General features: G+C 40.2%; 1 protein-coding gene across 1 annotated transcript in view; it reads left to right on the top strand.

The window, feature by feature from the left end:
* fstl5 (follistatin-like 5) overlaps positions 1 to 24002 on the top strand; it is a 152403-nt gene that overhangs the window by 118532 nt on the left and 9869 nt on the right. Inside the window, exons 10-13 of the mRNA XM_023408545.2 lie at positions 5508 to 5669; positions 6509 to 6643; positions 21110 to 21136; positions 21362 to 21480. Coding sequence (XP_023264313.1) covers positions 5508 to 5669; positions 6509 to 6643; positions 21110 to 21136; positions 21362 to 21480 — 443 coding nt within the window. The remainder of the gene's footprint in view (positions 1 to 5507; positions 5670 to 6508; positions 6644 to 21109; positions 21137 to 21361; positions 21481 to 24002) is intronic.

Genomic DNA, 24002 nt, shown 5'->3' on the forward strand with positions numbered 1-24002 from the left:
ACCCCCCCACGTCCCCAGAGTAACAGCAGTGGCCTGTAACTGACAGACAGCAGCCACGTTTTCCACAGTACAGATCGGTAAACCAGATATTCAGAGAGGATACCTGGCAGAAAAATCTATAAGATGTAATACAATGCAAACTGTGGTGACACAGCGTTTTAAATAGCTTTTCAGGCTTAGGAATGAGGAATGAGTCGAGACGTTAATGCTCCGTTGTTCAACGGGAGAAATTAAAGCTACAAATCTCAGCATTGAGTGAGGATGGTATTCTCCTCCCGCCAAAGAGAATTGTGTATTATGGTGTAAGGAGCTGTGAGGTCGCAGTGTCCCTTTGTGAAGATTCACTTTAAACATCACTCTATTTACCCAGAATGCCCAGTTTATATGAAAAAAAAAAACACGTGTAGCAATGGAGAAAACTGTAAGCTCAATATCAGGGCCAATAATTTCTGTATCTCAACCTTTTAAGCAAACGTGATGAAGAAATCCTAAAGTGTTCAGAAAAAACCTGCTGTTTCTTTCCCCATTTTAACAGTTAAGCCTCCGATACCATTTTAAATCGACAGGTTAGCTGAAGTGCTGGTTGCAAGGAGCAGTTAGTCATTTTCAGATCAATCAGAGGAATAAATCCACAACACAATGACATGTGTGAAATGTGGAGGGGTCTGTTATGTAGTCATGCCGTGCTGATCTAGGATGAATACCTGCATGGAAACCTGACTTGGATGTTTGAGGAAACTAGGCTGGGGTTATTAAAGTTTTGGCAGCGACTGTGCCCCTCCCATCACAGATGTTTGGTTGAATTAGGTCCATGAAACCTACAGAGGGCTTAACTTCAACTTGTGCTCTGCCTGAGCAGCACACGCCCATTCTCAGCACTGATTAGACCTGTACTTACCTACTCTGTAATTACACCTCTACACACTGCACCTACACTTTAACTGTAACCTATCTGACTTCTGTGGAGCTGTTAGAGGCTCTGATTGGATCACAGGCAGAGATCTTCAAACACAAAGTGTCAACCAGTTCCAGCTTCTCAAATCACACGAGCAATTTACCCCAAAAAGTGTATGGAATTGGATCTGACTTCAGTCTCAGTAGCATCAGAAGATATTTCTATATATACTGTATCAGCCCTAACAAAACACTATCCTGATCATGAGAGGACAACCTCCGCCTTGCTTTTCAAGTAGATTTTGAAAGCTATAAAAGAAATAGCTTCTTTTGATCGCACAAAAATATACTAAAACAAAAAAAATACATATATAAAATTGAGTTATTAAAACAAACTGCAGCCTAAAGGTGAAATTCCATTTTACCATCTCAAAGAAAATCAGTCTTAACTGGTGGATTAGTGTATTAAACCAGCACCAACCCTCTGGGAAGCACCTGGTGGATTTACATTCAGATAATTGTTCTGTTTTCTCTTACACTATTATCCTCCACAGAGAAAAACTGTTGAATACATAATTACTTTTACGTCAAGTCCTTGAATGTTGGGTGACCCTACACTGAGCACTTTATCACCTGTACGCCTGTTTATTCATGCAATTATCCAGTCAACCAATCGTGTGGCAGAAGTTCAATGCTGAAAATCCTGCAGATACAAGTCAGGGGCTTCAGTTAATGTTCACATCAAGCATCAGAGTGGGAAGTAAATGTGATCTCAGTGACTTTGACCGTGGCATGATTGTTGGTGTCAGATGAGCTGCTTTATTTCTGGCATTTCTGAGAAAAACTGTGGATCTTCCCGGAGCCGACGGAGAGGCTACGGTTACTCAGATAACCACCACTCTTTTTTTACAACCGCGTTGATCTCATCCAAATGTCACTCTCACTGACCACTGTCGCAGTACGACTATTTTCTCCTTGAATAAGTCTTGTGGATCCATCCTAAATTTTAATTTCAACGCACTAATTAATGTAACTTTGTGAGATTTCCTGAGAGGTTTTATTAATGAGGTGTTCAAGCGGAACCGCGGCTTGTCCATGCTCGCAGTGTAAAGGCTGTTGATTAAAAGGCTGCTGTGGTTTTCTTTTTTTTTTTTGTGCCAGGAACAAAGTTACATGCCCTGTCTGCCTTGACCTCGAAATCTTCCCGCAACACCGCAAACAAACACATCCTGCCGTTCAGTCTGAGAGATATCAAAGTAGACAAATTGACCGTTCATCTCTTTAGTCCTCAATATGGCCCAGATATCTCCACGGCACGGTGAGAAGTTTCATCCGATCACGTAATATTTTAGAATTAAGCTGTTGATTTGCCGTGACTTTACAGCACAAGGATCAGAGGACACAAAGGATCAGAACGGAGCGTGCCTTGTTTCGTAAAGACACCTGGCTACTCAGCTCCGTGTCTTGTGTACATGATCTTAATTATCCAGGTTTCTGATTTTCTGCATCAGTGCAGTGTTTGTGTCTGACATCCAGAAAATCTATAATTTCTGAACTGGCCGAGGCGGAGGATGAATCGGGCTGCATGGACCCTGCTGCATTTACCACTCTGCTGAGCTGAGCTTCTTCATTTAATCGTTAGTAATGGAAGACTAGAAAAACGGCACAATTAATTCTCTGTAGGGCCGCAACTCGATTGTTTTCATAATTGATTAATCTGCATATTATTTTCTTGATTTATTGTTTTGCCTATAAAATGCCAGAAGATTTTCAATTTTGCTGGAGTCTTAGGTGAACTCCTCAAATCGCTTGGTTCTTCTTCTGAATATAATTATTTTTCTTATTCACTTAATTGTTATGTGAGACAAAGGAAAGCAGCAAATTCACATTTTAGAAGCATGAACCAAGTTTTATTTTTGCTAGAAATATAACAAAAATATTTAATTGTTTACGAAAGTAGTTGTTAATTCTCTGGTCAGTTGACTAATTAATTTCTCTACCAATTGGCTCACCTCTACTTCTCTGTCTTACCAGTATCAGACTTTCATTTAATTTCATTATGTAGATTAGCGTAGACGGGGGAGTTCACACTGCTACAACTTTTCTCTGCGGTGTTATAAAACTGTTTTGTCTAGTCTTGAACTTTGAAGTCCTCATTAAACATCTTGAAGTCTATGAATAAAAGGAAATGTGAAATCCCAAAGCATGGGACATTTACCAGGTTTTATGTTCCTTTAATGGCACAAAACAATGTCAGACCAAACTCTCTTCAAATGTCTGCTAAATTAATTCTGCCTCATTTAATGCCAAAAGTTACATTCTGCATAATATGTGACGTATGTGACCTTTTTTTGTTTGTTTTTTACTCTTTTCTTTTTAAATAATATAATCTTAATATTAATTGCAATTTTTTTTCCGTTGGAACAATGAATAAGAATAATTCTTGTTTGGCATTTCACGATTGGCTGTTGTTTGTAATAGCTAATTAAAGTTTGAATGTCAAATTTCTATCCCTTATAAAAAATAATAATTTTGCACCCTGGGAAACTGATAATGATATTCCAACTATCCAGTTTAATCAACAATATAACACATAATAATAATAATATTAATAATAATCAATATTAATAATAAGGGAAGACAGTTAGCCGTTTGGATAGAGGGGTGCTAGCTTTAAAATAATTAGATTATAATTATATATTTTATCACCTGTTTTACTGACTTACTGCTTCGTAACTTACATCGCGGACGCACCTGCAAACATGGCCGAGAATGTTTTAAAAACCTGGATCCACCTCCAGGTTTCTCAAAACCAGGATCTGTCGCGTCCTAGTTTCAGATCTCTGAAACCAGGATGTAGCGTTCATACGCACAAAACACGTAAGACACACGAATCATAATAATTACACGTTGCTTTAAAGTAAAATATGTATCGAGATCGCTGCTTCTGTTGTCTCTGCATTCAGGGAGACTGATTTACAGATGCAGCTTTAGATTCAAACAACCTTTATTTGCAGAAGAATGCTGACACAAAAGGATTTACAGTAAACATGTGTTACAAAGACGGATGAAGGGAAGGAAAACTAGAGAAGGAACATGAGCTGCACACACAAAGGAATGAGGTCAGAGCTTTTGTTTGCTCGTATGGGCACATGTGAGGAAAGTAAGTGTGAGTAACAATCTTCTCTCAAAAGGTAGGAATAAATAATTGACTCCATGGGTTCTGTTCAGTCAGCCTCGTTACTGCTGAGGGGCATCGGTGTAACTGTAGTGTCTCTGTGACTGTGATTGGTAGAGTAACCTGGGTGCCATAAGAGCCCTTGGCGGCCCACTGTGGACGGCGTGTTGGCAGTCAGATTGACGTGAGCTCCAAAACCCGGGAGTGCCGTGGTTACCAGATGGCTGTGGCAGCAAATCTTCAGTCCTTTCACTCACCTGGCTGAGTAAAGACTTCCTCTAACCCGGTGCCCACAGGAAATGGTCTCTACAGCACGTCTGCCTTCTCTCCTTCTGCCAAGTCTCTCACTTCGACCCTGCGCTCATGTCTCTGAAGTCTGTTTCAGAAAGGAGAGAGAGAGAAAAAAAAAAAGAGGACACTGATTTGGGCCATGGAGGCCATGAGGGATTGCTGAAAACATGATGGCAGGATAGAGAGATTTGATGTCCCTACTTAAACCACTGCCAGGTTGTCATCCTTATATGTGACAGGCTGTTGTGGAATGAATGATGCTGCTTTTTTACGGTCGCTCTGTAAACAGTTCATTGTCAATGTCAATGTCCAAGTTTCAGTCACCGTTTCAGGGGGACAGTCTCCTCAGATATTCTACTATCCTTTTGAAAGGTCTTATCATTGTCACACTGTTCAGAAAAGGCTTCTTCCTTTTAAAGGATTATTCAAATTCATTCTTTTGATATTTTCCATGTGTTGTGGAGCAAGACTCTAACAAGTTAGCCCCCGGGGTATAGAGCAAAACTTGTGGCATATTCTCAGCCAATGCATAAATACATATTATTAATGTATTTGTGTGCTTTATTGATTTATGTTGATTTATGTTCTTGGAAGTACAGTATGGAGGAGAGTTTTTGTTGTTTATCTTTGCTTCAGGGTAGAGTAAAGTAGCAAAACTCCAGAATGACAGTGGCACAATGGGAAGAAATGTGTAACGTCAGCTCTTGGAACAGTTTGCAGAAGAGAGTGACATTTAGTTTGTGCCTTTTCTTTCTTCACACATTTTGTTTTCTCTGCTTCTATCCTCTCATCTCCTTCCTGACAAAAGGTTGCATAAAATCAATGACTACCGAGCAAAATCAATAACGTTCGAACAGAGGTTCTCTCCCTTATTTATCTATCTGATTTGTTTGGCTTCAAAGAGCGTGTTAACCTTATCCAAAGACATTCAGCTATGCTGAAAATATACTTGATCCTATTGATGCTGTATGCTAATGCAGAGCCATAAGTTCAGGACTTGGCATCCTCTCTAAAACTTCTCGTTTAATAAGGTTGCCTCACTCCTCAGGTGATACTAATGTAAACAACGGTGTAAGATCTCGCACTTCTTATTCATTTCTCCATCTCACTCGTCTCCCTCTCCTCTTTTTCTCCATATTTCCAGTTCCTCCCGTCATCCGAGTTTACCCGGAGAGCCAAGCCAGAGAGCCAGGCGTCACTGCCAGCCTGCGCTGCCACGCTGAGGGTATCCCCAGCCCCCAGCTGGCCTGGCTGAAGAACGGCATGGACATCACCACCAAACTGTCCAAACAGCTCACCCTGCAAGGTACAGAGGAGTCGAGTTTACTGCTCACTGCATCTACACTTCGATACTTTTATTGCCACTACTACTGCTTCCATTATTATTTTACTACTGCTGTTACTAACACTTTTACTGCTACAACTGCTTCTACCACCGACATAAATTTCACTATTACTGCTACTATATGACCACAATTACTGTGTACTCCTACTGATACTGCTTACAGTGATTAACTTTATATGTATAACATAGGACTGGGCAACACAACCTTAGATCTGTATGAAGATGAATGATCTTCAGTAACAGTAAATGTTCAGCATATTTCCTCTTTCATGTCGGTTCACTTCTGAGACCTTTGTCCTGTTTAATTACGCCATTGAAAGATACTGACCTTGGAGCTAATTGTGGGTAGCTTGACTTTCTGAATAGATGTTGTTTTGATGTTGTTGCTATCTTCAGTTTAAAGAGGTCGGTTGTAAATTGTGGTATGAGTACATCTAGGTCATCAAGCGGTTCTTAATGTCTGTATCTTGATAAATTGTGTTCATTCTTCAGCCTCAATGTCAAATATTCGCAGTTTAAAGTTTTGCAGTTCTTTCAAGAAACGACAGATTCGTTTCTTTAGAGGTTGTACACAGAAACACGAAATCAGAAACGCAGCATGTGGCAGGCCTGTGCCACGTTCTTGCTTTGAACTCCTACCTTTTTGAATTCTCCCTGAAACAAACCTCTCACCAATCCTTCCAACATATTAGAGAAATGTTACGTAACAAGAGTAACGGTGGCAGAGGAAGTCGCCTTTTATCTCATTCTGGAAGGCAAACCGTCTTTTCTTGTCTGTTTCTCTCTGTTGTTCCCCAAAGCTAATGGAAGTGAGGTGCACATCAGCAACGTGCACTTTGAGGACACCGGCGCCTACACCTGCATCGCCAAAAATGAGGCCGGTGTGGACGAGGACATCTCCTCGCTATTTGTGGAGGACTCTGCACGCAAAACGTGTATGTATAAGTCATGCTGTCGGTCTCGGCTTTTATTCATGGGGCCATGCAAATGGAGCTCTTAATAATTTATCCCGTCAGTTCTTAATAGTTTATATCCTGTGATGCAATGATGGAGCCTCTGCGAGGGAAGTAATGGTGATACTGTCTTTACTCTCTATCATCTCCTGGCGTGGAAGCAGGAATAACTCGTCTTGCCTCCTTTCATCCACTCTGAAGCTCTTTTTCTGTGCTGGGATACACTAGGGCTGCAGCAAAGATTTATTTTGAAAGTTTTCAGCAATTTTGGTAATCGATGAATCGCAAAAATCCCAAACATTCAGTGTTTCTTGCCTCGGAAGTGAGAAGGCGTTTCTGCTTTTCTCTGTTTTATATCATCACAAATGTGATTATAATTTCGTTTTGGGCCGTTAATCCAACGAATAAAGACATTTGATGAAGATGTCATCTTGGGATCTGGCAAATATGATTGACATTCGTCATCATTAAAAAAAAATCCAAAATATCCCCTGTGATCTCAGAACACTTGGTTTGTCTTATAAACAGTCCAAAGCCCAAAGATATACAGTGTTTAACTTAAATAAATCAGAGAAAAAGAGCTTATCCTTGAGTTTCATAGTGAAACTGACATTTTTGTTTAATAAATGGAAGCTGTTAATTGATTGGTAAAATAGTTGTCTATAAAATTTTCAGTTGATTAATAGTTCAGCACTTTCCTCACTGTCGTGCTCCACCTCGGTGATCTTTGTGGCGCGGGTATTCATTGATTAAGGCCGTATTTGACATTAGCCGTCGCTAGTCAATATGTAACTTTGTAACATCAGGGTTGTGACACAAGTAACCTTCTTATTCAAATTTAGAAGCAATTTTTCGACACAAACAATCTCCTCTTGTTCCCTCCCATTGAACAAGAGTCTCACACGGTAATTAACTTTGACCTTCTCTGAAATGTCAGAATCTGTCTTTGGGGTTCAAGACCAGTTGTTGGTGTGTTGTATTTTCCTTCGGGTAATTAGGGTTCTCAAAGAGCGCACGCACAGCAACTCTGCAGTCGAGTCACACACCTCACATGTACTCTGCCCCGACGTCTTTAGATGTCGTTCCCGCAGTACGACACTTCCCTCCGCCCAGCCTGTCACACATTAGAGGATCATGCTCTGCGAGGTCAGAAGTCACTCGTGTGCTTTGAAGCTTTTGATGCTCTACCATGGGCCAAAAATGGAGATAGGAGTTGGATATTGCAGAAACCTTTTTTGGAGTGAGCAACCCCACAGGACAGGAGTTCAAAGGGATGTCAGCAGACAGCCAGACGCTGCTGCACCACGAAAGGGAACGAGAGAAGAAACAGTCTTTACTACACTGTCGTAGCCTTGTCTGAATATCTTACTTACTGTAAACTTGACCCACTGTAGTTTTCCAATGAGAATATCCCCTTCATTCAGAAACTAGTAGAGTAAGTAAATGGAAGCCGACTCTGTTTTCCAAGGATTGGCAAACTCTGTGAGCCTGAGGCTAATGTAGGGTATTAGCTCACACCGCCTGCAGGCCTGAAACGCTGAAACCTTTACCCCTCGCTCCTAAGAATATACATCCTGACAAGGCATTTAGTTCAGCAGGGAGTCTTAAAGTGCAAGTTTTATGCAGAGTTTTGATTACTTATTTTAAACTTTAAAATGTGAGAACATTTGTGAGAAATGTCCAGTATGCTTTCTCAGAGCTCAAGGTTACATCTTCAAATGTGCTTTTTTTTTTCCTGCCAAAAGTCCAGAACCCAAACATATGTTATATATATATATGTGTGTGTGTGTGTGTGTGTGTGTGTGTGTGTGTGTGTGTGTGTGTGTGTACAAAGATATAAAATGGGCAAAAGCAGCAGATAATCACACTGGAGAAGCTGGAACCAAAAAGATCTTCTTTTGCTTGACGAATGCCTTGCTGACATCTTAAGATGAATCAGTTATCAAAATAGTTGCTGAATAATTTCCTCTTGATCAACCGATCAATGAATTGACCAATCATTTCAGCTATAAACATAAAAGTGTTTTAGTCTGTCTTTCAGTGCTTTCCAACTTTGCCAGTCGGTGTTTGGCACACAGCCCCAAGCCCATTTGTTCCTACTGAAGACTTTAAAACAACTCATGAATATATAATTTCATTGATTTTTTCTTTAAAATCTTAATAATTTCCTCAAACAGCTGTAGTTGTAACTATAGTCAGGGGCCCCATGAGAAGATATCACACTGGGCCCCACCACCAGAGGCCACGCCAACCCTGAAAATAAAAATAATTGCTGATAAATACTAAACATTATTAAAAACTTGAGATGTACCAGCTTTCAACTAAATTGTAGCTAAATGTTTGTATAGTGCTTATAGATACTAAACAGGGCGACTTAAAGTGTTACCCACGAGATACACGGGATAATTAAAATAATGTAAATGACTCATGAAGAACACGATTGTTGTATTTTGTTGTCTTGCAGCCTCAAGCCAAAATCAAAACAACTCATTTCACCCTCATTAATCTACGCTCAGTATCCCATTATGAGAACGTGAAAACAGACTTTTGGAAATTGCGAATTCATTAAAAAGGAAAAACTGAAATATCAAATTTACGTAAGTATTTTATGACATTTCTCTGGATCGTCTTTGAGATTTTTCTACACCTTGACTGGAGTCCACCTGTGGTGAATTCAGCTGATTGGACGTGATGTGGAAAGACACACACCTGTCTGTGTAAGGTCTCACAGCTGACGATGCAGATCAGAGCAGAAACCATGAGGAGGAAGGAACTGCCTGCAGAGCTCAGAGACAGGATTGTGTCGAGGCTCAGATCAGGGGAAGGATACAAAAACATTTCTGATGCATTGAAGGTTCCCAAGAGCACAGTGGTCTCTGTAATACTTAAATGGAATAACCTTGGAACAACCGGGACTCTTCCTGGAGCTGGAACAAACCGAGCGATCGGGGAGAAGAGAGGTGACCAAGAACCTGATGGTCACTCTGGTTGAACCCCAGAGATCCTGTGTGGAGATGAGAAACCTTCACTGCAGCACTCCACTGATCTGAGCTCTGTGGCTGAGTGGCCAGACGAAGCCTTATCTCTGTGAAAGTTTGCAAAACAAAAAAGCAGCTAAAGGACTGCGAGGCTGTGAGAAATAAGATTCTCTGGTCTGATGAAACCAAGATTGAACTGTTTGGCCTCAATTCTAAATGTCATGTCTGGAGGAAACCAGACAGGACACTTAGAATTGGTTGTCATCTCATGATGATCAAGAGAAATGGGAGGCACCTGAGCTAAATTCATAGTGTGTCATAGCAAAGACTGAATACTTGCGTCAATGTGATATTTCAGTTCTTCCTTTTTAATAAATTTGTTTTCACTTTTTCATCATGGGATATTGCTTGTAGATTAATGAGGGGACACAAATTAGGTCTTTTGATTTCATCATAAAAATGTGAAGAAGGTGCAGACTAGCTCACACACCTACATGAACATATCGCCAGCCAGTCTGAAAAGGTTAACGTATCGCCCAACACTGTCAGTCAGATTCAGCTGAATAACTGCTGGTTCTTTTTGTCACTGCAGTTTTGTGTTGAGAGTAGGTTGCCATGATTTCCCAGATTGTTTCCCTTGTTTTTTTTTTTTTGGGCTGATGCAAATGAAGATTTGATCGCAGGTGATTTAGTCTCTTTTGAAATCTGTTGTCTCATGTCGCTTTGAAATCTTACATATCAAAGAGCTGATTTTCTGGCTGAAAAATGTTGCTAATTGACATCGAATCTAAAATTATTCAACTCTGCAACTTTTTGTAACTATAAGTTATTTCAGAATCATTTTTCTGGAAGTTTTACCTCATCTACTTTCTGTAATTATGTTAAATATAGATAATTAGGATTATAAATTAACAATAACAAAGAATGAATTTGGTAACCCGTTCAGCTAGAACCGTACAGGTCAGTACAAAGAAAACAGACATGTCTCATACATTCGCAGCACTCTGTCTTCTTAATATAGAAGTAATGAGTCCTGAGAAGAGACAGACATGGAAATTGTTCAGCTTTACGAGTGTAATTAGTTTAATATTCACAAAATGTCAAGTCAGATTTATTTCTTAAGTACTACAGTAGTTTAAAGTCTTCCTCACACAGGTCCATCGTTTAAAAAGGACTATGAACAGCTTTCAACAATCTGCTTTAATCAATGATTGCAAGAGAAAGCTTCGATCAATTGACCTTCAGAAGATGAAACAACTAGATTCACTGTTTCCAGTTTCCAGTTTACATCTGAATGTAAAGGAGACAAACTAAAATAAGAAAGTCCAGCCTTGTTTGTGGCTCGTGTACGGAGGGGAAACAAACACAGAACTCATTAAATCTGTGAGAAGGCTGCAGGTTTGAGTTTTGACCCTCTTGTCATTTGCATTGTCTTGGCATTTGATTAGCCACTGCAGATGGACAGATATTCTTATTGGGCTCCCCAGTAAAGGGGCAGCTGGGTGATATTTTCCAGGAAAGCTGCCAGCTGTTGTCGATACGTCAGTGTTCGAGGCCAAAACAGAGCGACCGGGAGTCTGAGCTGCTTGTGTGTGTATTGTGATGTTCAGGGTTAACAAAGCACACTTAATCAGGCACAACAAGTGTTAGTGTTCACTGCAGCTGTTTTTACTCCAGTGATTCTTTTCCTGTTAATGGATATTAATATTTTTAACAAGCAGCTGTAATTACAAAAATATTAATAATATAGCAAATTATGTCAAGTGCAAACAGATGATCTTGCTGTTGATTTAGTTGAAAGTTGCTGGGTGTTTTGCTTCAACAGCAAAGTCCCCATCCGCGGGTTTATGCACACTGTGGCGCTCCACGCTCACATGATCCGAGGCGCTGGCACAGCCAGTCACTGCTTCCCCTCAAAACATTCAGATATTCTGTGAATATCACACTGAAATTATCTGTGCATATTTTCTCCAAAGTTAATATAGTTTTCTTTATTCTCATGAATTCAAACATATAAATTCTGCTTGATTTAAAAACGATTTCATGTAAATGCACTTATCCATTAAACATTTTTGTTTTTTTTAAGCACTTCAAATCCTTCGGGTTCAAATTTGTCATCTGTTTTCTTTTTTTTCTTCATCTTTTTTTAACACACAACAAGCAAACAGAATAACATACCACACAGAACGAATCTTTCCACACACAACGAGAACAATCTCTCCACACAAAAAGAAAAAAGGCAACATACAATATTCAAGATCACAAATAAATTACACAATAGGTGTAAGAATAAGGAATAATTAAAAGTGGAAAAATAAAAACAGTGCAAGTCGAGTTAAGTGTTTTCTATATTTCATTTAATTAAATTTTTCTGGTTTCCAGAAAATTTCATTGTTGATCGCTAAATGAAAAACCAAGTAAAATGCTCCTTCAGTGTCATGGTAACATGAACAAACTGCCCCAAAAAAGCAGATTGAAGGAAGCTGATTTTGTTCAAGGTTGCTCGTTAATTAATGTCTGCCTCTGCCCTGAAAGCACTCATCAGCGACAATTTCCATGACGACACGGCATTGCAAAATACTTTTAAGTACATTTTCTTCTGAAGTACGGACGTTTCTGTCTTCGGTCTACAAAGTTTTGCTTTTTCCATCTTCCCTCCCCTCGTCCTTTGCTTCCATTAGCTTCCTTCCCCGTAATGAAGCAAAGGTAACCTGCGTTTTAACCTGCGATGGATCAGTAAAGAAGCAAGTGCCGCATGCAGCCGGTGCACTTGAAATGAGTTGTTTCATTTCCAACCACCTTTCTTTGTGTCGCGGTATCTCATCCTTTCTGAGTCGCAGTGACCGGTGGCCCCTCGCTGACCTTCACCATTCATCTTCGTCAGCGCTCCAGCCAGCCCTTTACCAGTACATCAAACCTGGGACTACCTTTCATCTACGAGCTTTTCGCCAGCATGGGCTGTAATGCGGCGCCCGTGTGAAGCCTCTCTCCTCACAGCAACCGTCACTCTCCGGGTTGAGTGAGTCACACGATAGGAGAAAGTCGCACTCGGCCCCCCGTCAGTTCAGCCACATGCTCAGGCAGGTCCAGAGGAGGTAACGCTATCGCAGGAAGTGTTTGCAAAATGACGGTGAAGGCGAGTATCGGCTGTAGTATTTGAAACCAATGCTGGACTCAGTACATTGCAGTACCAGTACAGAAATGACAAGTTCCACTAAATTCCACTAAGTATATCCTTGGCCAACACTGGAATATCTTCCTTTAGAAACTCAATAAAATGGCAACACATGTGGAGGTTATACCATTAAGTGAATGTTTAGAAAATAGCAGAAAGGCAGACAAAGCTCAAGTCGTGACGAGCTCTTTCTGTTTCCTTTGTAAACTTTCATTTGTTCAGAGTCTGCTGCTGCCGACCTTGCATTACATCCTGTCATACTGCCTCTAAAGTTTATGTGCTTAACTGAATTTTTGTGATCACGTAACTGTAATTTCTGTAGACATGCACAACAGATGTTCTGAAGTAACCTCAAATTTGAAGGACACATTTTGGCCAGCAGTCAAAACTCTAAATTCTCTCTGGAAGAAAAAACAAAAAAAAAAAAAAAAAAAAAAACACTTAATAAAAATCAGTAAGACAGTAAGCCACTGTCAAATCAGTAGACAGTTCTCATTTCTGTAAGTGGGAGCTGTAACCAAACAAGACTGTAAAAATATTATCTAAAATCATACATCTAAAACATCTGTGTATCCTGTGTATGTCAGATAAATCACAAACACGTCAGACTCCTCACTCAAAACCACAGGCTTAAGTACATCGAGACTGTGAGTCGAGATTAGCTCCATATGGCATCATGTTCTGGCCGGAGACTCACTTTTATTACACATCTACAGCACGGCATCTGGTTTGACATTCTGGTTTCCAGGAGCGACGACAGGACAAATATGATAGAAATAATGGAATGGAAGAAAAATATGACTTTAACCGTACCAACTCCACATCTACACTAAAAACACCTGTGTAAAATAATTCAATAAGTTTAGCTATTTCAAAGCATGTTATCCAAATTAACCATGTAAAATAAAACTTAAACACCACTTGGGTAAAAACATGCTTAGGAAAATGGAAATTCAAATGTCTACAATTGAACAAACCGAGCTAACTTGGACCTCGTTGTTTTGTCAACATATAACCGATGTCCTTACGACCTAAAAGAAGCTTTTGTTCCTGTACATGTTCGAGCATTAGTCCTTCTGGTTTCCTAGCTTCAGCAATAAGTACTGGATGTTCACAGACACTCACTTAATTGTCTTCGGTCTCAGGAAAGAGCTTTGCATGGTATTAAAATGGGCGGCAATTGCCTGTAAGAATCAAGGATGCTTTCAATCAAAAGCTTCATACTGTGATCCCAGAGACGTTGAGATGCTGGTGGGCATGTTGTGGTATCAGACTCCCCTTGATCTAATACCACTGATCTGAAACAGACACAGATTCAAATGACACGTCCTGATTATACATGGAAATGTTTTAGAAGTTTGACTTTGTGGGGAAGCAGTGATCTCATTTCTGTGAAATCGTCATGTTTATGACCTGCCTTGGGCCTCTCACTCAAACACTCAACTAAGAGAGAAAGCTGAATAACTAACTACGCCAGTTGTCAGAGGACTGCATAAGGTATTGAGCAGGAGATGAACTAAAAACATGATGTGATGAGTGAGGCATGAAAGAGCTTCTTTAGATGAATTCACCACAGAGGAGCTTGAAGGTCAAAACAGGGGCAACACCAGAGTGAATAGTTTTTCTCTCAAATTTACACATGCACTTCGTTGTTTGGGAAAACACAAGCAGTCACTATTCTGAGATCTCTTTAACAGTCTGTCACCAGCAGGCAGAGCACCATCCATCTCTGACAGTCTGCCGCTAAACTGGCATAAATATCTGCCCTTCACAATGTGCCAATTATTTCTGCAGTGTCAGAGGATCTGCGAGGCTCAGAACGAGCGTTGTTGCTTTCGTCTCTCCACTTTATGTCTCCACATTATGCTGCACTTCATGCCTCATATCGGGGACTTGCAGAGTACTGTACAGTTGATATAGAGGCTCAAGCTGCTGCTCTTTTGCCCTTTTTAGCTGAAGTGCCCTTCTGGACCAAAATAAAGAACTTTTAATTATAGAACCATTCACTGATCTGCTAAGCCACAGTTCAAACGAGGACGACGGTGTCACTGAAAGAAGGGAAAAAAAACGTTTCCATTTTTACTTTTCGTTCTTACTTTGTGCATGATTTCCCTGTTACCCATTTCATTCTTATTAGGTTCCTCCTTTAGAGTTAATTAGCATAGAGGACACAACATGGCGGCTGTCGTGGTATTTGGTTTGTTGTCACTGTGCTGTAACACTTACCCTTGATCTGTGGAGCTTTTTTAAATCAGTGACTGCATCGCGTTGCATCAGATATCCCTGCGCTCATAGCTGCAGAACATTTTAATGGGTTAACAGTTGACTGGTTGGCTAAGGTTAATGTCGCTTAAAAAAAATAATTTATTATTGGATGTACATTGTTTACAATGATGGCGTCTTTTAAAAAGATTAAACAAAGGCAGAGACAAAAAGCTGGGGGAGGCAGCTTAAGGAAGAGCTTGTTATGCAAACCTGGTTTCAAAGACGCAGCCAGCAACAGATGAATCCTTACAGATGAAATCTTCAACCTCTATCTCACACACTTCAATCTCCAACAAGTACTTTAGTGTCCGTATTGCGACGGCACAGGTAGTGCTGGTCCAGGTGATTCGATCACAGTCTCTCTAGCATCTTAACCTCTATAAAGCTCATAGATACAGTAAGCCCTCTTGATTTGCAGCAACCAAGTGTGAACTCAGCACGTCTTCTGGTCAATCTACCCGACGTTAGAGCTTGATTTGTAAACCAGCTGCACATGTAACATAACAATAGACAGCAAGCATCAGGACCGTGTGTCCCTCGACTTAATGTCTGTTCACATTCCTGCTTCATACTTGACTCCCTGCTTCATGACTCACACAGGAGTCTTGAAACTCCAGTGGGCAGGGAAGCGAGTTTACACAGTGAAACATCTCCACTCAGTCGTGAGTCAGCTATTGAATCTTAACTTTCGTGACACATCTGCGGATTGGGTGAGTTGTTTTTTTTCACCTGTTTCCAACACATATGGCTGCTGTCGTGTTCTTGACTCAAAATGTCAGAGATATTGAGACTTATTTTGAGACATTTCTGACATCTTTTCTTTAAAAACATCTACATATGACACCAGATAACTTGTAAGGTAATATCTGGAGGTGTTGAAGTCTCGGAACTTAGCAAATAACTCTTGGATCAGTGTGATTGATGATTGATTGATATAGATCCCCTTTATTGCCCCTTTAATCACCCTTTTATTGTCTCTATTTTAAAGATTCAGCTTCATACAGTGCTCTCTACTTTACCCAGTTCGATCGTCTACATTCTCTGTGGTCTTTATTCCATATTCTTTTACATTGTCTCTCCACCACTTTTCGCTGTCTATAAATTCATAAGCTTTTGTTCCAATCAAAGACTCTGCACCGGTTGATTTCACAGATTGAGGCACAGAGGAAGGTCCTAATCATTGAAAATCGGCCGGTGAAGTGATTGGTTGCAACAAAGCCCTGTAATCTCCCGGACCTCGGCCCCACACGGATGAGAGCCACTACCTCACACCAAAGTCTTCACAAAGCTGTTTTATTCAACGCTGTCCGCCGTGCTGTCTGCCTCATATCCTCTGAATAGAGGAGATCAGCTCGTGCCAAAATAGCGTCCATGTTTCCATCAGCAGAGTCCCTCCCATCACAGCGGGCTTTCACACAGTGTTGGACACGCTGTCAGCAACAAGGAGCTCTAACCAGGCAGTGACGCTATCCCCAGTGTCAGCAGCCTACTGCCTGTCGACTGAGTTTCATGCTGAAGGCTTTGTGAAATGAATATTGTAAATCCAGTGGAAAGTTTAAATGCCTTTTAAGCTGTGGTTACAACATGACAGTTTATGAATATTTCTGTTGACGTATTCTGTGAAAGACTGATGTAAGGGGACTATTACTGATTAGAATATTAATCTTTTTAATCAAATAATCAATGCAAAACATAAAGCGCAAAAAACAACCGGAAAACAAATTATAATTAAACTTTTACAGTGATTTATTTTACATTAGATTAAAATTAGTCACCATAAGTGACTTTCCTTAAAACCTTTATAAAGCTGATAAAGGTTTATAGCTGTTTGTAGCTGGTTCACATTCATTGCACAAATAGATATTTATCTCTCCATGTCTCCCAGTAGTAGTTTTTGTTTGTGATGAGGCACAAACAAGTTTTATTTTTTAAGCTTCGATGTTTCAAGCTCTCTCCAGCAAGTTGTACTTTTTTTGAAACTCGAGGATTTTTCTCTGAGGATTAAGTCTTTTGAATACTTTTCCTTTTAAAGAGATGATACAGCCTTCAGTCCCCCACAGGCTTCCAGCTCTAATTCTGGTGCAGTCAGTCCTGTTATTTTCAAAGCTTTCTTACCCGATGTGACTGTAAATACTACTGTCTTGGACTTTCTTTTGAGGTTAACCCTCGATTTTAAAGTGTCCTGAAGCCCAGCGTTGCTTAAAAGTGACAAAATAAGCTGTAAAAAAAAATTTTGCAAGAATTTTCTGGCTGAACAAATGGTTAAAATCTAAAAGCTTGAAGGACTTGATCACAAGGTGAGTCATGACTGTGCAGCGTAATAAGCCAAAGAATGAGCACAGAGCATTGAAACTGATGTTTTTTCATCAGTATTCACTTTAACACTAGAAAGACCAAGACACCATCAGTTGGAGGACGCTTTGAATTAGACATGAAGAATTTCAGAGTTTTAAAATGACCCTTCATGACTTTCCCCCGACCGTCATTTTTACGTTTTGCAAATCACACAAGAAAAGTATGTATTTAGTTCTGCTTAACTTCTAAAAGTTACAACTTGATGACCTTCTCTTTTCCTCCCTAAACTTCACCGTGCGTTAGAGTTGAGGTAAATAAAGGTATCACAATGATTTGCGCTTCTGAGTTTTTACCACTGGATGTTATGTGGTGTATCACAAATCAGAAATCTGCTTTAAGGGCCTGCACAGCCTGTACGACACCCTCTATCCTTAGACCTTCACGTGGGACGTCCCTGTAGGGAAACCTCAGGGAGAGCAACAGAGGAGGGTTCCTCCGTCAGGACGGACAAACATGCCATGTGGGAGCACTTGGCTCATAGTGTGAAGACTATTAAGAGTTTAAAGAGCTTATTAAAAGTTTTCAGGGCCTTTTAAGAAAATAAGTATTATCTGATTCAGATTAGAAAAACAAACAGCAGTTTCTTTACAGAAAATCTATAAAAGAAAATCAACACCAGCATTCGAGGTAGTACAATTCAAGTAAATATTGGAGAAAAGGGAAACACGTTTAAAAAGAAGAGGGGACAATTCAGAAAGCAGAATTGAAGTGAGTATTAGAGGCGCCACTGATAAAGATAAATTTCTGCTGATCTTCAGGTGTACTGGCTCTGGCTGAGACCCAAAGCGGGGTGTCCAGAGGCATCTTAATCCAGGCCTGGATGTACTGTAAGTGGGTGTTGGCAGGTACATCTAAAATCCTACTGGCACAGCTACAGTAATAGATATGTGTTGTACCTGCTCCGCTTGTTATCAATCACCACAGCGAAAGGATATTTGTTTTTGTATCAATGCAGATGAAGAGGAGGGAAAGATTTGCTCAGCATTCCTGTTGTGCTTCCTCGTAACTGGCAGCAGCAGTGAACACTTGCAGTTTGTTAGTGATAAAGTATTTGCGCAGTGCTTTATAATTAAAGCACGACTTAAACACACTGCAGGGGTCAATATTTCCAGGAAACTTCTTGGATAATCTCTGGAAGAAGAAAAAAAACAGTGAAAACGTGCACACCCAAGGCATTCATCCTGAGTTACATTTTGCATTTGCATCGACTGTGACCCAATTAGTCTACCTATATTATGCATTCGCTCTCGTCTGCCATGCCACTATGGTGAACACCACGGGCTGTTTGGCTGACTGTCGCAGCAGCTTGCTCTTGTAAACAAATTGAATTTATGTAACCTTGCTGACGGGTAGGAACTGCAGAGTCCAGGCTGGTTGGTAAGCGTGGCGTTCCCAATGTTTGGAGCCCAGTGGAAACAGTTATTACGGCCAGAAAGAGTGAACTCACCGCCTACAGTGGCAGCCAGCTTGTTTTGTTATATGGATGATGAAGTTGATGTATGGGCCCCTTGTATGCGCAGAGCAGCCGCGGTCTTTCTGCCAAGTGATGAATAGCATCAATACTGTGGGCTATTGGAAAAGACCGGGGTACACAAGATCTCATCTCAACTCCTCTTTTCCATTTTCTCCATTTTCCATTTTTGGCACATCTCAAATAAATTGTATTGTTTTTCTTTTTGTTTTGTCCTTGCCTTTCCTTCCTTCCCTCCTTCCCTGTCCCTCTATCTTTAGACCCCAGTCCTTTTGTGCAACTTTTAATGAGCTAAAGGGTATGCAAGAGTGCACAGGAAACACTTGACAAAGCACTTTTGAAAGATTAAGGCTGACTAACGGCACAGTGGTGTCTACTTGGCTTTGTCTCCTCCCTTTTCTCTCTCTGCATCTGTCCACCCGAGCAAGAGGCTGCGAGAATGAGCATTGCATTAGAGGTGAGATTAGAATCGGATGTGAATTGGTCTGGAGATTGGTTTGTAGACTGAAAATGCCTGAAAATGGAAGATGGGATGGAAGCAGAGGGAAGACTGGGGGACAGATGAACAATGAGAGAGAAGGTCACAGTTAAAAAGCCAGTGTCAGAGGATCGTAGTGCTGCTGGTGGGTTGGAGGATAATACTGATTGAGTAGTAGAATTTGCTCCGATATATGCATGGAAAGCAGCTTTACCACTGGGGCACCTCTGGGCAAATTACGTATTTGTTGATTTTTAAAGTGAAAAGAAGTAAATACAACTACTACAGCAAACATTCAAATATTAATGCACTGTTACTTCTTATTCTATCAATTTGAAAATTACAACAACAAAAAAAAAAGAGTCTTTCTGTTTCTTGATTTATGCATTTTCACTCAATCTCCCTGCAGATCACTTCGAGTTCTTGGATGTTATTAGCTAAGCAAAGCATGTTAGAGATCTACCCACAGATTGTCAGATTCAGCTCCTGTTTCCTTGCTGGTTCATGGTGGATTTCAGTGTGACTTTGTTGACTGCCTGCAGGACCGCCAGCGCACCACCACTCCCTGTGTCGGGTGCTGCTGCCCAGCAGACCTATCGCTTCATCTGAAAGTTTTCTTGCCCCTCCAGATCTTGTCTCGACTTCCCCGTAACTGCCGGTTCTTAATGACATTTCTGTCAGAGGAAATTTCAAGATGGGAGCACGTCGATATGTTTTTATAGCGTCTTGTGCTTTTCAGGCATCTGTTTCATTTTCAGATGCTCAGTCAGTAGCTTAGAGGAGCCCATGGTGGATGAGTGTCACCACGAGTTTTGAAGGGGTTAAAGAATTTATCAGCTCTGAAAATGTCATGAGCTGACATTTCTTGACCTGTCTTAAAAATCCTAACAAATCAATTAAAGCCTGACCACTTAATGAAGTTCTGAGTGTTTTTCAAACTCATGCAGAAAGGCTCGTTTTTAAATGTTTGTTGCAGGTTGTATTTACGTCTACTTCAAAAACCAACACGTATTTGCCCAGATGTGCCGAAACTGATACAACTGTATAATAAATTCCTTTTTTCTTCTCACCACATCATGTGTTTAGTCATATAATGGCGTCTCTTCTCTGAGTGCCAACCGGCCTGTGTTTTAGGTCGCCCATTAAAGCACTCAGGGTGTTATGTGGCTTTCATTCCTCATTTCATGTCATTAGTCAACTCTAAGTGAATTTAATGAGAAATTACCTTTTATAGGAGCCAGAACTGGTTTTGCCGCTGAAGGAGCTACACACTAATCCCTCCTAATGACTTATGAGAATCATCTGAGCCTGACACCTGTGGACTACTCATGGGTGTCAAAGGCAGCTTATCCATAAAACTCATATTGATGGATGATGATCTGATGTCTAAGATAGATATTTTTAAGACTTATTTCACATCGGCGTACTTGGGTTACAGCATAAAAAAAAAATAAAAAATCTCTTTTACAGTACTTGTAGTTTGTTGACTGCACTCCATTTTCCAGTGTTTGGTATCAAATTATTTCCAAGCGGAGGGCTCCATCGATTGTCTGTTGCAGTAGGTGTCAGAGAGACAGTTTCCATAAAACTTTCATGTGGTCTGCTTTCCTCTTTGCCTCAATAGGAGTGTTAGTGTTTGGATGTTAGCTCTCACAAAGGGGATCCTATTGATTGTTGCATTTATTTTCAACTGTGCTTTCCTCTTTTTTTTCTTCCTCCCTCACAGTGGCAAACATTTTGTGGCGAGAAGAAGGTACGTCTAGACGGCTTCTGTTCCACTATAGCATTCATTAAACTGAGTTAATTGAATTCTTGTAATAGGGTTAGTGAACTGTGATGAGAGGGATTAAATGATTTGATGCTTTGGAAGTAGATAACAATGTTGTAGGCTTATTTCCGTTGCGAACGTTCACACTGTTCATGAGCTATTTCAGGTGCGTAACAGAGCTTTTTTTTTTTTGTTTAAACTCTCCTGCAGGTCTTGGCATTGGCAACATGTTCTACGTGTTCTATGAAGACGGTATAAAAGTCATTCAGCCGGTGGCATGTGAGATACAGCGACACATTAAGCCCAGTGAGAAGCTGCTGGCTCTACAGGTGAGTGCTTGTGAAAGAGAAACGTCTTGTTTTGTTTTTTAAACGGTGACTCGCTGGACTTTTCCTGGACGACCACCGGGAGCGACAAGGAGCATTTGCGCTTTACTGTTTGCATAGATCATCATTACTGGTGTCATTTTCCAACTGTGAATTTCCATCTGACTGTTTCCTTTTAATAACAGGGAAACACAGAAGTCTCCTGCGTATTTTAACAGTACTTCAGGTTTTATTTTGCCCGTCGGTATTTGTTACTTCAGCTTAGTTTCTGAGTGCGGTTGGTTTGTTTGTGTCGTTTGTTACAATTCCCATAATTGTTATACAGATGAATCCAGATGAATCGCAGGCGCACAATCGGTGCGGTAGGAAATTCAAAACGTGGATTCATGTAACGGTGATCTAAAGAATGAAAGTAAACTGAAAACAATTGATTGTTTTTGTCAGGTTTTTACAAATCATAATCTTTACAGTAGCTTCTGCTCAATTTCAGTGGCGCAGGCTTCAGACTTTGAAGAGTTGTTGTGTTGGCTTTTTTCTTTTTCACCAAAAGGCTGCCTGGGAGTCATCTCTGACTTCTCTTTTTATAACAATGGATCAAATGACTGTGTGTCCTAACAGACGTCGTATATAGTGAGAAACCCGCAGACAATTATCACTAGACTCAGCAGTTCCTCTCAGCTCTGTGAAACTTTTTAATACAAAGTTTTATTCACAGTTATAAAATAGCAGCATCTTTGAGGCAGTCATTTGAATCTTCAACCACTCACACTGTGTTTTATATTCATGCTGTAAGGGATTACAGAGCGGTTAATGTTTGGGCATCTAGGCTCTGACCTCATCACTTGGTGCATCAGTTACTTAAACAGAGGTAGACTGGGCAGTGATGATAAACACAGCTCCACCTCAGAGCCTACAGGTGGAGCTGATTAAAGCAGCAGCAGCATTAACAGATGACATGACTTTAAATAGGCCGGTGGCTTGGGTACATGTTGCAGAGAACTGCCAGAACTAGTAGTTATCATGCAATAATTCAAGATATTATTTGAATAATTCTGAAGAAATGTCTCCAACTCCTAACAACCAAAATACCTGTGCATCTTTCTTGTCCAGGAGCTGAGTCTAAAAATCTGAAATGATTTATGCCTGTCAGGCTCTTTACACTGTTGAACACTTCCTTTAACAATTCTCTTTTATTACATTAGAACATTTTGTCAAAGAACCAGATAGTGTAATAAAAAAAAGAAATATTATGGAGAGTGTTCGACAGTGTTGCGAGTCCTTGGCAGGCATAAATCAAAAAAACCTGTACATTCTCCACCGTGAAGTAAAAAATACTGAAACATTTATGATGTAGATGTTTCACAGTGAATTCCTGTGGGTAAATGGGAAAGTGTTTGCATGTGTTTTTGAATGGCAAAGTGCGGTAGTGTGAGACTGACGATTTGATTTATGATTCGCTGGCCTTGACAAGCAGCACTCAAAGTGTCCCGCTCTCTGACCAAGTAGCAGCTACTGAAATCTATCAGTAGCAGTCAGTGTAGTTTATACTGGGATTCAACTGAGATGATTGTTCAGATGCAGCTGAGCAGGTAAAGGTTCGGTGTCCTGCTCAGGAAAAGACTTGTAGAGAGCCACCACACCATCAGCTTAGCGCACCCGAATTATACTGTATGTGCTCAAATAGTGATGTCATTGTCTCTTCCTGTCGGTGACGGGTCCAATTATAAATTCTAATAAAATAGTCACTTTATAATATGTATTGATAAAAATAAATCCAGTGAAAATAACCTGTCTACTTATTTGGTTTAAGTTTTCAAATAAACTGAAGAATTAAATGTTAAGTAGTGACTATTTCTACTTTCATTAAAAGTTGACATTTTGAAAACATGGTAGTGATAGAAACAAGAAGGAGATTGTAACAGGGAAACATTAAAAAAAGAGACGGTATAATGTAATAAATATATAATTTAATCCTTTTTATCAAGTATTTTCTACTTTAAACCAGCATTCATTTATTTTTTGGTTACTTGAACAAAACAAGCTGTAAACACAGACAGACAGACAGATAGATAGATAGATTCTTTATTGTCATTGCATATAAATACACAACAAAATGATGTTTGGCAGCAATAAATACCAATAAATAAAGAATGAAATCAGTAGAATAAATCGTTATAAATCTATGGGTCCAGTATTCACTCTGCTTCAGCTCCTCTGTTCACCAGCTACCTGCCACTTCCTGTGTCTGCTGCTGGCCAGTTAGTGAACAGTGGGTTTATCACACAATGAGCTGAAAGGAACAAAAACGCTCCGCAGAGCAGAGTAGAGCAACACCTTTTATATTACCCAGTATTTTCTCCTGTGTTAATAATAAAAACATTGATTGGTGCAGCTGTAAAGTGGTTATTGATAGTCACACATCTTCCCCTGGGCATCGTTGTCCGCCACAGGACGACGCCCAGCGAACACAGCGGCCGTATTACAGCCGGTCTGTTTAATTTAATTCATTGACAGACCACATGTAG

The sequence above is a fragment of the Seriola lalandi genome, unplaced genomic scaffold, assembly GCF_002814215.2.
Source record: "Seriola lalandi dorsalis isolate HSWRI2012SDOR001 ecotype SW California unplaced genomic scaffold, Sedor1 jcf7180002054367, whole genome shotgun sequence".
NCBI classification, from domain to species: Eukaryota; Metazoa; Chordata; class Actinopteri; order Carangiformes; family Carangidae; genus Seriola; species Seriola lalandi.